Raw genomic sequence first — 13156 nt, forward strand, 5'->3', positions numbered from 1 at the left:
CCATTGCGTCATATATGGCTTGAAGGTATGACAGTGTTTTATCGATGACTGACCTGAAAAGAAAGAGCAACATCCCTTTCTGCTCATCTCTTGGATCTGAGACTTAGATTCCGCCCCCAACACAGTAAGACAATATGTGGGGATTGGGGAGGCGACGGTGGGTCAGAGATACCCAGCTAGTCTCGCTTAAAGTCGACACAAGCACTTTCACACGAGAAATATCAATATACTCCGGAGTACGTCGCTGTTTGGTTCGCTTTCAATGGACAGAAAGTTAAAAAGGCAGATACAGATGCCCCGTTGCTGTCTGAAACCGGAAATTTGCACGAAGTACTCCATGACCCGCACCGATCTCGTGGCGCCCTATCAAGCGATTCTAATATGGCGAGTGAGGAACCAAGTTCACCTTGCCCGGGGACTAGACCCTCCTGGACCCTGTATCACTCCTGATACTTCTGAGTCCTGTGGTTGGGGGTCTATTAAATGGTGTGGAATGATTTTAAAGGAAATGCAAGACCATTGAGAGGCGAGTAAGTAGGAGCTGAGTCAATACTAGTTGAACTGAGAGAAAATTCATTAAACAAACATTTGAGGGCCAGATTCCTGTTCTTTCAGCCTTTTTATCTCTCTAGTAGAGCTAATGACCCACCTACCAAAGTCCCGACCCTGGCTATGTCTTGGTCTTGCATCTGTTTCCCATGGTACCTCCATCTTCATATCCCATAGAACTTGCTAGGAACTTACGAGTGGATTAGTGCACAACTAGTCCGCTGCGACAATGTAACTCTGCTGTTAATTACCTGTGTGCAGAGCCGCAGGCCTTTGCTATAAAGCCGTTATAATATCCAGAGGGTAGAATTGCTTATGCTCACGATATTGGTTCTACCGAGACAATAAACATCCCAATCATGAAACCCTTTAACGTCCTTTGCTTGTTCGCTGCTGGCCTAATGGCTCAGGTATGTCTGAACCCTATCCCGTTCGCCTTGTGCTTGCTCAGTTTTGTCTAACCCTACATCAGGTTCAAGCCAACGAGTCCCCCATCGAGGGATATACCGTTGAGGAGATCTCATGGGAAGTCGAGACGACTCCCGGAGGCCCAACCGTCGTTCTGAATGGCACAGTCGAGAAGGTCCTATCTCAACTGCGCGAGATCAATCCTAACTATGAGGCCGAGTTCGCCACCGTTGTTCCTGAGATTGACGAGCCCGCCAAGGAGTCTGCTGAGGAAGCAGGCGCTTCATCGCACTTGGCCAAGCGTGGCGATGTTGTTTGCGGCAAATTTCCCAGTGCCTATGCCAACAATATCGACCAAGGCATTAAGTACTTGAGAAGTGTTCCTGGCCAGCCTCAAAGAGGACCCGGCCCCGGCAGCTGTGGTCAGGTCAGTTGTTCCTGGTCATCAGCTATTTGGTGGTGCAATGATGTAAGTACTTTGAGATTACGTGCTCGTTTGTAGTAACGCATATTGACCTGGATTAAAGAATACCTTCACGAAAGTCCTGCCCAGCTTCAACAACATTGCCGACGGCGCGCAGCTGATTAAAAACACTTGTCTTCGTGGAGGTCAGACCTTCTCTGGTCAGGATTTCCATGACGACAAGTGGAACACCATTGTTCGTTTCAGCTCATGTTAACAGCGGGTTGCAGTAGGGAACTTGTGAGGTGGTGGGATTTTTACGACTCTGTGCGAGCTTCATGAGATGTAACGTAAATATTGCTTGTTGAGAGTTAGATAGTATTTGGCACCGAGCCCAGGCGTCCAGGCTTCTTCGCAGCGGTCAGTGCCGACAGCGCCTTACCGTAATTAGCCTAGCGCGAGAAATTAAGGGCCAACTTGGAACAAAACAATCACTAACGCCGTCCGTACTCGAATTAATCTACAAATTCCTGGTGGACGATGGATATTCTTTGACTCAACTAAATTGAGGTGAAATAACAATCCATTAGTGAGAACAAGTTAACTTCCATTGGATATCCAGCATCTAGTGCAGGAATCCGCACTGCTTCCAATTATGTAAATACCGCCGAGCGGTCTCGTCACTGACTGGCCCGACCCTCGCCAGAGTCGAGGAATGCTCCTTCGCTCTTGTCGTTTCCAACAAAACCCCGCCACATGACATACGTTCGAAGTTTTCTTCCAACCAGTCGGCCATCAGACGTGCTGGATTATCTTCTGCTGATCCCGGATAACTGCGGACTCGTTGGATCCATTCAGAGAACGGGACAATGCTACTAGTGGGAATACCAAGCTCACTGGCCAAAAGGGCTATCATATTATGCCATCGTTGGCGAACGGGGTTATCCAAGTGGTACACCGGGAAGGGTGTATTGTCGGTGACCAGCAGCTCCACCAGACTGGCGGCGACCTCGTTCACAGGTGTCCATGAGAGTGCTCCTTGCAGGTCTGGAAGTAGCTTGAGTGTCTGTGCCGACTTGACTATGGCTGGGAAGTGCTCTGCTATTTTCCAGCACCCACTGCTGGAACACCCAGAAATCTGGCCTGGGCGGACTATCATAGCTTGGAAGCGATTGGGATATCGCTGAAGAGTCTCTTCAAGAATCCGCTCGCAGATAAACTTTGCCTCACTGTATCCATTGGGTAATACAAACTCGATGTTTGTTGATTGCTCTGGGACATTATTCTGCCTGGTGATAGAGGGGTAATGTCCAACAGTCGCAATAGAGGAAACAAACTGAAACCTAACTCCCGAGTCCTTTCGATGATGGCATGCAATGTCGTTCGCGAGATCAACTAGGTGACGCATCACTTGGAATTGCTTCTCAAAGCCTGATATGTCTGAGGCTCCATTCATTGGCCAAGCATTGTGGATAATATGGGTCACAGTAGTCTTGAGAGTGTCATATTGCTCTGACGAAAGTCCTAAGTTGCTGTGATAGGTGGTTGCCCCCAGTACTTTTACCTTACTCAGTTCATGAGCGGCTAAGCAGATCCCCCGCTTTTTCAGTGCGGATGTCTGTCTTTCCAATGGCTCGTCATTGCCTTTAGTTCGGTTCAGACAGAATATTGTGCCCACGGACTGTTGTCGGGCAAGATGTGCCATAATATGGCAACCCAGGCTACCGGTTGCACCAGTCAATAGTACCACCTGCCCATCTGACCCAAAGCCGCTGCGTGAAGCTGTGGGCGGAGTGAAATCCTCAATACTCCGTCGGATATACTCGGTAATTACTTTGTTTCGTGCGCTGTTATCGGCCTGGTTTTCTGGGTGCACCCTCTCTATAGGGCTGCCGAGCGGCAAGCGTTGACTTTGCGTCCCAGTTGCTGTGGCGAAGATGACCCTCTGCACGCTTACCTCTGGTGAATGACCATCTGTCCAATCCACATGCCCGTAGCCTACTGTGTGCATATCGGCCTCCCAGCGCCGTTCGTTGGTAATGGCATGGTTGCGACCGTCATTGAACACCCACCAACCGCGGAAGAGCCCAAAGACAATATCAATTGCGAAGGCTGGTCGCGTCATTTCCAACATCAGAACGACTCCGTCTGGCCGTAAGGCTGCCCGCATGTTTCGCGTGGACTCCTGCAGGTTGGATGTAGCGTGAACAGCGTTGCTGGCTATGATGATATGCTGCGTGCCGACGAGGTCATCGGCAGGGGGCTTCTCAATATCATGAACGCGATATCGCACAAATGAATGCTCCTTGAAGCGTCGTCTGGCTTGTGTAATAAAGGCTGTTGAGATGTCGGTGAAAGTGTACTCGACCGGAATGTCAAGCTTTGATAAAACCGGAAGAAACCATTTCGTGCCCCCTCCCGTACCTGCTCCCATCTCTAGAATCCTGAGAGGTCCCACCTCCGTTCCTGCTATTAGAACTTTCTTTATCAGCCGTTTTGTGAAGTCTATCATTTGCAGATATCCCACAATATTGTGCGGCTCGTCACCATACATCCATGATACTAGTTCCTGACCCTCCTTGGTGCCAAAGATCAACTGAAGGCCGTCTTGTTCACCGCGCAACACAGAAGCCAGCTTGCTGCCCGTGAAATAAGCTAATTTGCTGGCGCCAGAATACTCGGGATACGAGCACTTGATTTCTTCCAGAATAGAAAGACTAGATTTGTTGGGGGCTGGGATGGCTGTGCGGATGACAGTGTTGCCGTCTAGGTGAACAAGTTCTGCTTCTTCAAGTCTCTTGTAAAGGTAGTCGACTAGTTCTTGATGCTGTGGGTCGAACGGTATTCGGTCGAGGCACTGGCCACGCGATGCAGTGCGGATGTAACAACCAAGTTGCTCAAATGCTTCTAGTGTTAACGTAATACACAGCTCAATCTGCAGCGGCGCAAAGATCTGTATACGGCCGCTGCACTTATTCTCCTCAAGGAAACGGTCGGTGAGCGCCTTGGTCTCTCCAAATGCCTCTAATACACTTCGCAAGGGTAGCTCTAGATCTGGAGTATCCGATGCAACACTGGTGCCTGGCTCTGTGTTAGGAGTGTTGAAGCCCCTATCAGGACTACTGTCTTTGGAGCTTGTATCCTCTAGACTCCAGTTGGAATTATCCTGTTCGTCATTGTCACACTCTCCCACGGCAGCCTTGACGCAATCGACCAAGTCTCGGAATGTATCTGCCTCCATCAAATTTGCGGCAGGTAACGTACACTGAAAGGCCTCCTCCATCTCACGAGCGAGTTCCATCGCCATGAGCGAGTCCACTCCGGCGTCTGCCATGTTACCGTCCTCCATGATCTCGTTAGGGTCCATGGCACAGAAATTAGCTACAACTGCCTTGACCCGGGCTGTAAGGTTAATCCTCGAACTCTGCTGGCTCTGCTTGGACTTGGCTCCAGCATCTTCTGGGGCCGGTACGGCTGGGTGCGACACTGCAAGCTGAGGCTTTCCACCATCGGATGAACGTGTTGCACATCGTGGCATAAATTCGCCGATAATCTTGGAAAATGTTGCCTTTTTCACTTTCGTATATTTCATCCCCAGAAAGATCTCGACAAGCTGTCCCGTTGTCGGATCAAACACGAAGATATCACTAGTATAATAGTCATCTCTTTGCTCGTGTCTTGCTAATATATCCCATGTGTCCGGCCGAGGGGTAGCAGGGTCAGCATATATTGGCGAGCGCATCCATCTCTCCATGCCACTGGCTAGGTACATATCGGAGGGTGCCCGATCCGTCATGCAATTGACCCAAAAGCCACCAACCTGGCTAAACGAGTCACACAGACATGTATCCGCCCATGTCTGTCCGGTGTACCTCTTTACTACTCTACCTGCTGACTCATTATCACTTCCAACGAGCTTTTGCACTCCACGATATGGCTCAGAATAGTCTACAATCTCAGCAAAAGTCCGGTAGACATTCCGCCCTTGAATTATCTCACTTATATTCAGATCATTCAAAAGCTCCGTGCAATGGTGATGGCTCACCAGGCGGCTGTATCTAGCGAATTCGCCGCATATCTGTGCATCATGTGGGTCAAACATATTGAATCTGGCAGAACAGTGGAGGACTTGTGACCGTGGCCCCTTTTGTCGTTGTTCACTCAGGTACCTTAAATCCCATATATGCTTATGGGTGTCCTGCGCATGTAACTCAATCCATAGATCTCGGGACATGTCCAGACAGAGAGGTGCATCGCTCGTCACATTCTGAACCTGGGGAATTCTCCCTTTACATTCTGGAAACCTGCGCAATGCTTCAACCACGTAATCCAGCATTAAAGACGCAGGCGCAACTGGCGCAGTATGTGAAACAACATGCCCCGCAATCAACTCCTGGTACTGCGGATGAGAAATGTCGATGTTAAATCTGGCAACTAGTTGCTGGCTATCTTGGTATCCGACAAATCGTAAAGCAGACGCGTCAATCGCTGGTCTAGTACCCACCTCGTGGGAAGGACCAGGCAGGCTTTTGTTTGAAAGCCAATGCCGACTTTTGTCAAATTGATATGGCGGTAGAAGTATAGGGGCGTAGTCACGCGACTGCCGGGGATGGTGCGCCCAGAAGGTTACTGATACGCTTGCCTTCCAGAGACTGACCGTTGAATCGCTTAGGCTTTGCATGCCGCGGCGAGATGTGATGTTCACAGCTTGAAAGTGGTGTCCCGATGACGAGGAAAGAGCCCGGCTGACCATGACTGTGATCGTGGAATTGGAGCCGGCCTCTACCCATACGCATGGGCCATATCTCTCCTCCAATCGTTGTACTGCGTGGTGGAAGTAGACTGGCTCACGGAGATGTTCTGCAACCGTGCTGGACGACATTGTAGCCGTGCACGAGTTCCGTGTTGCCCTCTCGCACAGAATGATTGGCTGTTGAGGGTTTATCCCACTCATAACACCCTTGACGGCTGGCAACAAAGGTTCAACGAGGCCCGAATGGAAGGCATTTGTAACACATAATCTTTTCGCCTTAAGGCTAGCATACGCGGGGGCTTTAAGGGTTGCTTGAACGGCATCAATTGCAGCCGTAGCTCCAGCTAGTGTAAAGTTGCTGGGGCCATTAAAGCAAGCAATCGTTGCTGGATCAATATGTTTGGGGCCCCTGCGATAGGCATCATCTATGAGAAGTATGACGTCGTCCTTATTTCCCTCCACGACAATCATAGCGCCAGGGTCAGGGCCCCAGCCATCACGAATGATAGCTGCGCGGCGAGCGATCAGTGTAATTGCGTCGCGAAGTGATAAAGCGCCACATATGCATAGTGCGGTCAATTCGCCAAAGCTATGTCCAACAACAGCTGCAACAGATAGCCCCGAATCCATCCAGCACCGTGCGCAGGAGTATTGTAAGGAAAAGAGTTGGATGTGTAACTGTACATGGTCGGTAATGGGGTTGTGCTCAAAGATGGAAGGGAAAAGGCTACCGCATCCAGATGACTGAGCTAGGGAATCACATTGCCCCAAGTGATGACGAAGAAGCCAGATGGAATCATATACGGTGCGGTCCAAGCCCACAAAAATAGAGATCTGGCCACCAAAACACAATACAACGGGGCGAGGACTCTTTATAAGCCTGTAAGTGTTGGTCACATCACCATTCATAATGGAGCACAACTTCGAAGCAAGCTCCGACTGAGAGCAGCAGCAGAAGGCTAACTGCGACTCTAGTGTGGGATTGGACTGACGACAGATGTTAAACGATAGGTTTCCCAAGTCTGTAGCAGATGCTGCAGATATTACTTGATGATGGAGGAATTGGTGCAACCGGTGGGTGCAATCACTAAGTCGGCCGTCATCTGAAGCGCATATTCGGATTGGAAGAGGGAAGCTAGAGGCATGGGTGGAAGAGGACATCCGATGGTCGGACGCACCAGGAGCTTCCGTGATCACCATAGATGCATTAGATCCCGATGCACCGTAGTTATTGATTAGTGCCGCACGGAAGCCTGCTGTCCAATCTTTGAGAGTCATTGAGAAATGCATCTGATCATCCGGAGATGCTTCGATATGTCGATTCAGTGTGTGGAAGTTCGGCTGCGGAGGAATCTTGCCCTCGTTTATCATTAACAAGATCTTCACCAACGAAACCAGGCCGGACACACCTTCAGTATGTCCGATCAGGCCTTTAACAGACCCCAGGGCTAATGGAGTAGTGCGCTGTGGCCCGGCCAATGCCTTTCTGATGCTGACGTATTCCGCAGGATCACCAGCCTGTGTACCGGTTCCATGAGCTTCAACAACTGATATATCCCGAGGATGGAGGTGTGCCTGTCTAGTCACCTGCGTGAACAACCCTGCAAGAGAGCACGCGTCGGGCACTACGATCGGTGTGCAGTTACTGTTCTGCTCGACGGCTGTAGAAGCGATTGTTCCCAGGATAATGTCACCACTTGCCAAAGCCTCCGACATCTTTTTGATAAAGATTGCAGCAAATCCCTCCCCACGACAATATCCATCCGCGCTTGCGTCAAATGGCTTGCAAGGTCCTGTGGGACTCACAAATGAAGCCCCTGCAAGATTGTCATACGCCAAAGGACTCATAATAGCGTTAGCACCGCCGACCAGCGCTGCAGTACACTCTCCTCGTATTATAGATTGACACGCTTGATGAAGTGCGACAGCAGACCCGGAACATGCGCTATCAACACAAAATGCAGGACCACGCCAACCAAAGTAGTGGCTCAGTTTACCAGCCATGAAACTCCTAAGTAGCCCGGTTGCCGAATATGCGGAAACTGGGTTGCAATTGACATTGTGTTCATAGTCTACCGTACAGGACGCAATGTAGCACCCAATATTCTTGTTAATGTCGGACTGATGGAAGTACCCTGACTGCTGCACGGCCTGGTAGGCGACTTGTAAAAGCAGCCGTTGCTGAGGATCTTGGGACATGGCCTCCCGTGGCACCTTTTTGAAAAATTTGTGATCGAATGCGTCTATGTCCCGGACAAAGTTCCCAAACCAGGGTTTGATGGCACCCGGTCTCCATGGTGTCTCATAGTTTCGGTATCGCTCTAGGGGCATTTCTTGATGCTGTGACTCCCCGGAACAAAGTAACTTCCAGAACTCCTCCAAATCATCTGCACCCGCCACGCGACAGGCCATGCCAACTACGGCAATGTCGCTATCGTAACTCCGTGGTTTTTGGTGTAGAGGCGAAGTTCGCGAGAGTGGGCTTAGATCGAGATCTGCGAAGTGCACAGTGCGTCCCCGTAGCTTGCGCATATATGTAGGCGGGATGCACCGTTCTGGTCCAAATTCAACGATGATTGATGAAGTGTCTTCCAGGTGAGCCTGATATACTGTGCAGAATGTGTCAACCCATTGACACTGCTGTGCTAAGATTGACCGTAATACAAACTCATGAAGAGGACCCGGACGAGCAGTGTCCATTGATATACCAGGCCGCGTGGGATCCACCGATTGAGAGGCACCGGGCAGTTGCAAGGCTGGATCGCTATCACACATTCGGCACAGTGCATGCACTATATCCTCATTTCCAGCCCAGTGATATCTGCCATTGAATTCGACTCGCGTGGTATTGAATCCAGCTGATTGCAATGCCTCTTCTAGCTGCTTAATTGTCTGACGCGGTGTCATGATAGTGGCACGGTTGGCGTCGAAGCGTACCGTGACATACGACTACTCTGTCAACTGTTTTGGTCCTGTATCGGAGGTCAATGAACGTACCTCCGCAAATGGCTCCAAAATTAGTGGCAACCTTTTTTCAAGGTCGGCAGATTTCCAGACCGTTGCAAGCGAGGTATACTCCTCTTCCCTCTCCTGTGCATCACCGATAGCACCCATTAATGTTGCTAGCCTCAGAGCAACAGCGCCATATTTCCATAGTTCCTCCTGGTTACTAGCGACAGAAACAACAGCAGCACTTAGGAACCCAATACAAAACCCTACGATCTCCACGACCGAGCCTTCTGTCAATGGCTCATTGCCAGATGTTGGACTTTTAGGGTGCCCAAGGCGAAGATATTGCCAGTATTCCACAAAGTGGGTTATCATTAATATTGGGGCTAGTTGGATATACGTCAACGGAAAGCTGTCTGTCGGCACCTCTCCTGTGCGGAACCATTCAGCTAAATCACGGAGCTGCTGTGTCCCAGGGATGTTCTGCAGTTTCTGGACGTATGTCGTGGCTGCCGTGCGATAGTATACTGGTAGCTCCGATAGGACATCTTGGATCCAGCGATGCTCTGGTGTGCCCAGGACCGTGGCCCTGAGACGATGGAAGTCGTCGATAGTGAACGACACACATTGGCAGCCGAATATGACGACAGTCTTCCCACCAGGTGGTGGCTTCAGCTGGCTGGCCATATTGATTCAACTTGAGGCAAGGATGGGCTACAAGACCAGAACAAAAAAATGAGGGCGGGGGTGGAAGACTATAACACGGTCCAAGGGAGACCTCCTTGTTTCCTTCCATGGCTCAAGCCACCCTCTGACCCCGCGTCCCGAGTACTACACTGGCCTGGTATTTCTCTGGACACGCCCTGGTCTATACCAATCGTATTGATATTTCATTAGCGAAGGCATTACCAGTCGGAGTTTGTCTTCGGGTCATCTCCTCGGGGTGGCTGACTGGCCCATTCCTAGTCTGAAACAAAGAACAGACACAAACAGTCTATGGACCAGTGATGGATTCCCTACTGTCACACGGTGGCTGCTCTCCGCTTTCACATACCAGCTGATCTCTTGTCATATGCGTATGTCGCGGAGGTTATTTGCAATCCTACCATGGATGCTATTGGAGCAGCGCCAGCAAGGGATATGCCCAACGTGGTGGGGCGCGGGCCTCTTTTCCGTAGACTCATTATACAAGATGGCATTCTCCCAAGGAAGATAAAGGTTATATAGAATGAAAGCGCCATTTGTACGAGATGGAGCTTACGGTCTATGCTTCCTCGAGATCTATCACATGATCACCAATTACACATAATCCAGCCCTTTGGTCCACATCCAATGGATATGTCGATATGCTGGCGGTATGTTCATGGCCCCATTAGGACGCGCCAATTTCAATTTTAAACAGATATCCCAGGGCTCTGGCTCGGATTCTTCACTCGGTCCAAATCCTGCAGGCATTCGAGCAGTTCCTGTAGCATGATATCGAAGGAGCCGTCAAGATACGCATGTGCTGTGAAGAACTCGGTACACATCATGATCGGGATCGGGGTCAATGGATGCACCTATATTGTCAATAAACATTCTCTGGCTGGTCGAATTGGCAAAGTACCTTAAAATACCCTAGTTGGCCCTGTAGCTTCACCAGATTGACAACTTCGTGTGCGGCCATCACGCAAAGGCGCTCATACTCGAAAATACCTAACAAATGCTCACCTGTCTTCCATGTTATCGCTTCCAGTACGCTATGTAGGAATAGAACTAATGTCTGCGCTACGATCCTCGCGAAAATCAGCATCGGGTCCACATGTGCTGACGCGGAGAGCACCTGGATGCGATAGGTGAGCATTTCATGCAACCATTGGTGCCGAGTCCACAGTCCATCAACCAGGCCTCCATTCATTTGCTCCACAGCCGAAGTTTGTCTGTGTGAGAGTGCCCGGCCACATAGTGTGGCTAGGATGATGCATTCACTAAAAGAGGATTGGCCGCTGGCACTATCGCTGCTTGAATAGCCCGTCATGACTTCCGGCAGAAACGGGGTTGCCGTAGGATGGCCAGCTTGAAAGTCTTCTTCCGATGTCGGCAGTCGAGTCGCAATCTGCTCTTATTAGATGCGTAATACCCTGTGGTATTGATAATGAGACATACCAGGTGTTCATTTAAGGTATATGGCAGCGCGTTGTGGAAGCTAATAAACCGATCCAATGAATAGGCCATCCAAAAGGTTCGCCGCTGCTCCTCCAGCCCGGTCCAATCCACTAAGCTCGGTTCATGCTCCCGAGCCATTGTTACGGGGTTATTAGGATCATCTATCTCGTATAGCCGCATACCCAGGACCAGGCGACAACATCGACCAGCACTCATCCATGCCTGCTGAGGCGACATCTGCATGTACTCGTAAACGGAAACCAATACCCATGCCTGCGCTTGCTCAACTGCCAGTATCCCGCCAACGGGGCTTTGGAGGTCCATAGCATCCAACATCCGGCGCGTCTCCTGGTACAGAGTGTCTCGGAGGGATTGAAAGTGGGCCGACAAGGAAGCGGCTACCGTCCACATAGCATACTGTAGGCATATCTGAGCTTCACTCTTCTTGGGTTGTCTCGCCCACACGTGATAGCGCCAGCGCTGTAAGATAGGAGAAAAGGGGTGCACACGATCAAAGTACAATTGATCTCTGTAAGGGTTAGTATACGCCTTGGCAATGTGTCCAGCTTCTGATGTGATGCCTTACAGATCTGCGCGCATCAGATCGGAGACTAGTCCGCTTGGCCGTGTTTGAGGATCGGGGGACCGTGGTGACCCACCTCCTTGCTGGTCGTCGGAACATATTGCGGGAATTTGTTCAGGCAGTGTAGCTATCTCACGGAGGGGATCTTCTTCAGAGTCGCACTCGACTCCTGCGCCGTCAAACAACCCTGCCATTTGCTGATTGATTCCCGGATGCTGGTCGGCCAGGCAGCGTTCAAGGGCAGCTGGCCAATATGAGCACCGAGCTTCGTCGATATCAAACAAGACTTACCGATCCGTGTTCTCAATGTCCGCAGCTGACCCTTTCGCGGTCCCCTTGGAAGTCTCGTGGTGCTTATCTTACACTCGATACCAGTCTCGAAGCACACTTGGCATTGTGGACGTCGACGGTCACAGCGGACCTTACGGCGACGGCATTCCTCACAAGCAGAACCGGGCCGCTGGCGGGAAATACTCTGCGAGGCCACCATTTTATATTCGGCAGGTATCAAGGATTATGCGCCCTTGAAGCTATGTCGTTGGTGCTATGGGCCAACCTTTGCTCAACAATAGGTAAGTACTCCCCACAGTGATTTGCCGTACCGACAGGGGACTTTAAAATATGGAGATGAAGTGTAAGCTGCCTGGTGCACGGCGTTCCTGTGCGTACAATGGCTTGGGATAGATGCACGACTCAGCTTATCGCGCGAGAATATAAAAACTTATGGTCCGCCTATTAACAAATGCAAGAGCCAGGCTCCATCGTCTGTCTGGTCTGACATCTAATAAAACCATCGGCAATACAGCTCTCTGTTTTCATCTCACTCTGTTTCGCACATGGATCTTGATCCAACCCAACATATATCTGGATCGCAATTTTCAACAACGCTTGGTCTCATCTCAGCCGACATCGCAAACCGACACCGCAGCTATGTTGCCAAATCATATCCTAATTGGTGCATAACGGTGATACTACATCCCTAGTAGGTTGGAAAATAGACTAATTAAACTGGGCGCTGAATGGCTCAGACTATCTCGTGACGGGCCCCTGCTGGCTAACACAAAATTTGCGTCTTGGCCTTGACAGGGGACGGCATCGTTCAAGCCACTATAGGAGCCCATGCGCTTATCTTCCGGCAGAGGACGCTGGTTAAGTGAGCCTTTAGCCCCTGTAAATGAACAGCCACTCTTCGAGTGCCCCATGTGTGATTCGCAGAGACCGTTCATGGGTGTCATACGACGCGACTAGAAACGTTGAAAGCCAACACAAATGCTAATAATGGACTAAATATAGCTCATCAGCATTAATCCATTAGCCACTTATCCATACTAGAAGCTTTACAAGATTTTCCAGCTCTTTGAGGGTT

At 50.3% G+C, this 13156-nt stretch overlaps 3 protein-coding genes across 3 annotated transcripts; 1 reads left to right on the forward strand and 2 right to left on the reverse strand.

Moving 5' to 3' along the window:
- Nucleotides 1-765: 765 nt before the first annotated feature.
- On the forward strand, nucleotides 766-1703 carry BDV37DRAFT_152410 (uncharacterized protein). The gene is made up of 3 exons (XM_032079006.1): nucleotides 766-959; nucleotides 1022-1426; nucleotides 1485-1703. Exons 1-3 carry the CDS (start codon nucleotides 909-911, stop codon nucleotides 1635-1637), a joined length of 609 nt encoding a protein of 202 aa, XP_031940185.1. The 5' UTR covers nucleotides 766-908; the 3' UTR covers nucleotides 1638-1703.
- Nucleotides 1704-1971: 268 nt separating this feature from the next.
- On the reverse strand, nucleotides 1972-10046 carry BDV37DRAFT_294991 (uncharacterized protein). Its single transcript, XM_032089764.1, has 2 exons — nucleotides 9111-10046; nucleotides 1972-9062 (listed from the first exon to the last, which is right to left on the reverse strand). Exons 1-2 carry the CDS (start codon nucleotides 9747-9749, stop codon nucleotides 1986-1988), a joined length of 7716 nt encoding a protein of 2571 aa, XP_031940186.1. The 5' UTR covers nucleotides 9750-10046; the 3' UTR covers nucleotides 1972-1985.
- Nucleotides 10047-10456: 410 nt separating this feature from the next.
- On the reverse strand, nucleotides 10457-12280 carry BDV37DRAFT_284363 (fungal specific transcription factor domain-containing protein; the record flags this gene model as incomplete). The annotated part of the gene is made up of 5 exons (XM_032087486.1): nucleotides 10457-10621; nucleotides 10669-11157; nucleotides 11208-11736; nucleotides 11794-12034; nucleotides 12082-12280. The coding sequence occupies 5 exons, from the start codon at nucleotides 12278-12280 to the stop codon at nucleotides 10457-10459; spliced, it is 1623 nt and encodes a 540-aa protein (XP_031940187.1).
- Between the last annotated feature and the right edge of the window lie 876 nt (nucleotides 12281-13156).

Source organism: Aspergillus pseudonomiae (genome assembly GCF_009193645.1).
Source record: "Aspergillus pseudonomiae strain CBS 119388 unplaced genomic scaffold BDV37scaffold_46, whole genome shotgun sequence".
Lineage (NCBI taxonomy): Eukaryota > Fungi > Ascomycota > Eurotiomycetes > Eurotiales > Aspergillaceae > Aspergillus > Aspergillus pseudonomiae.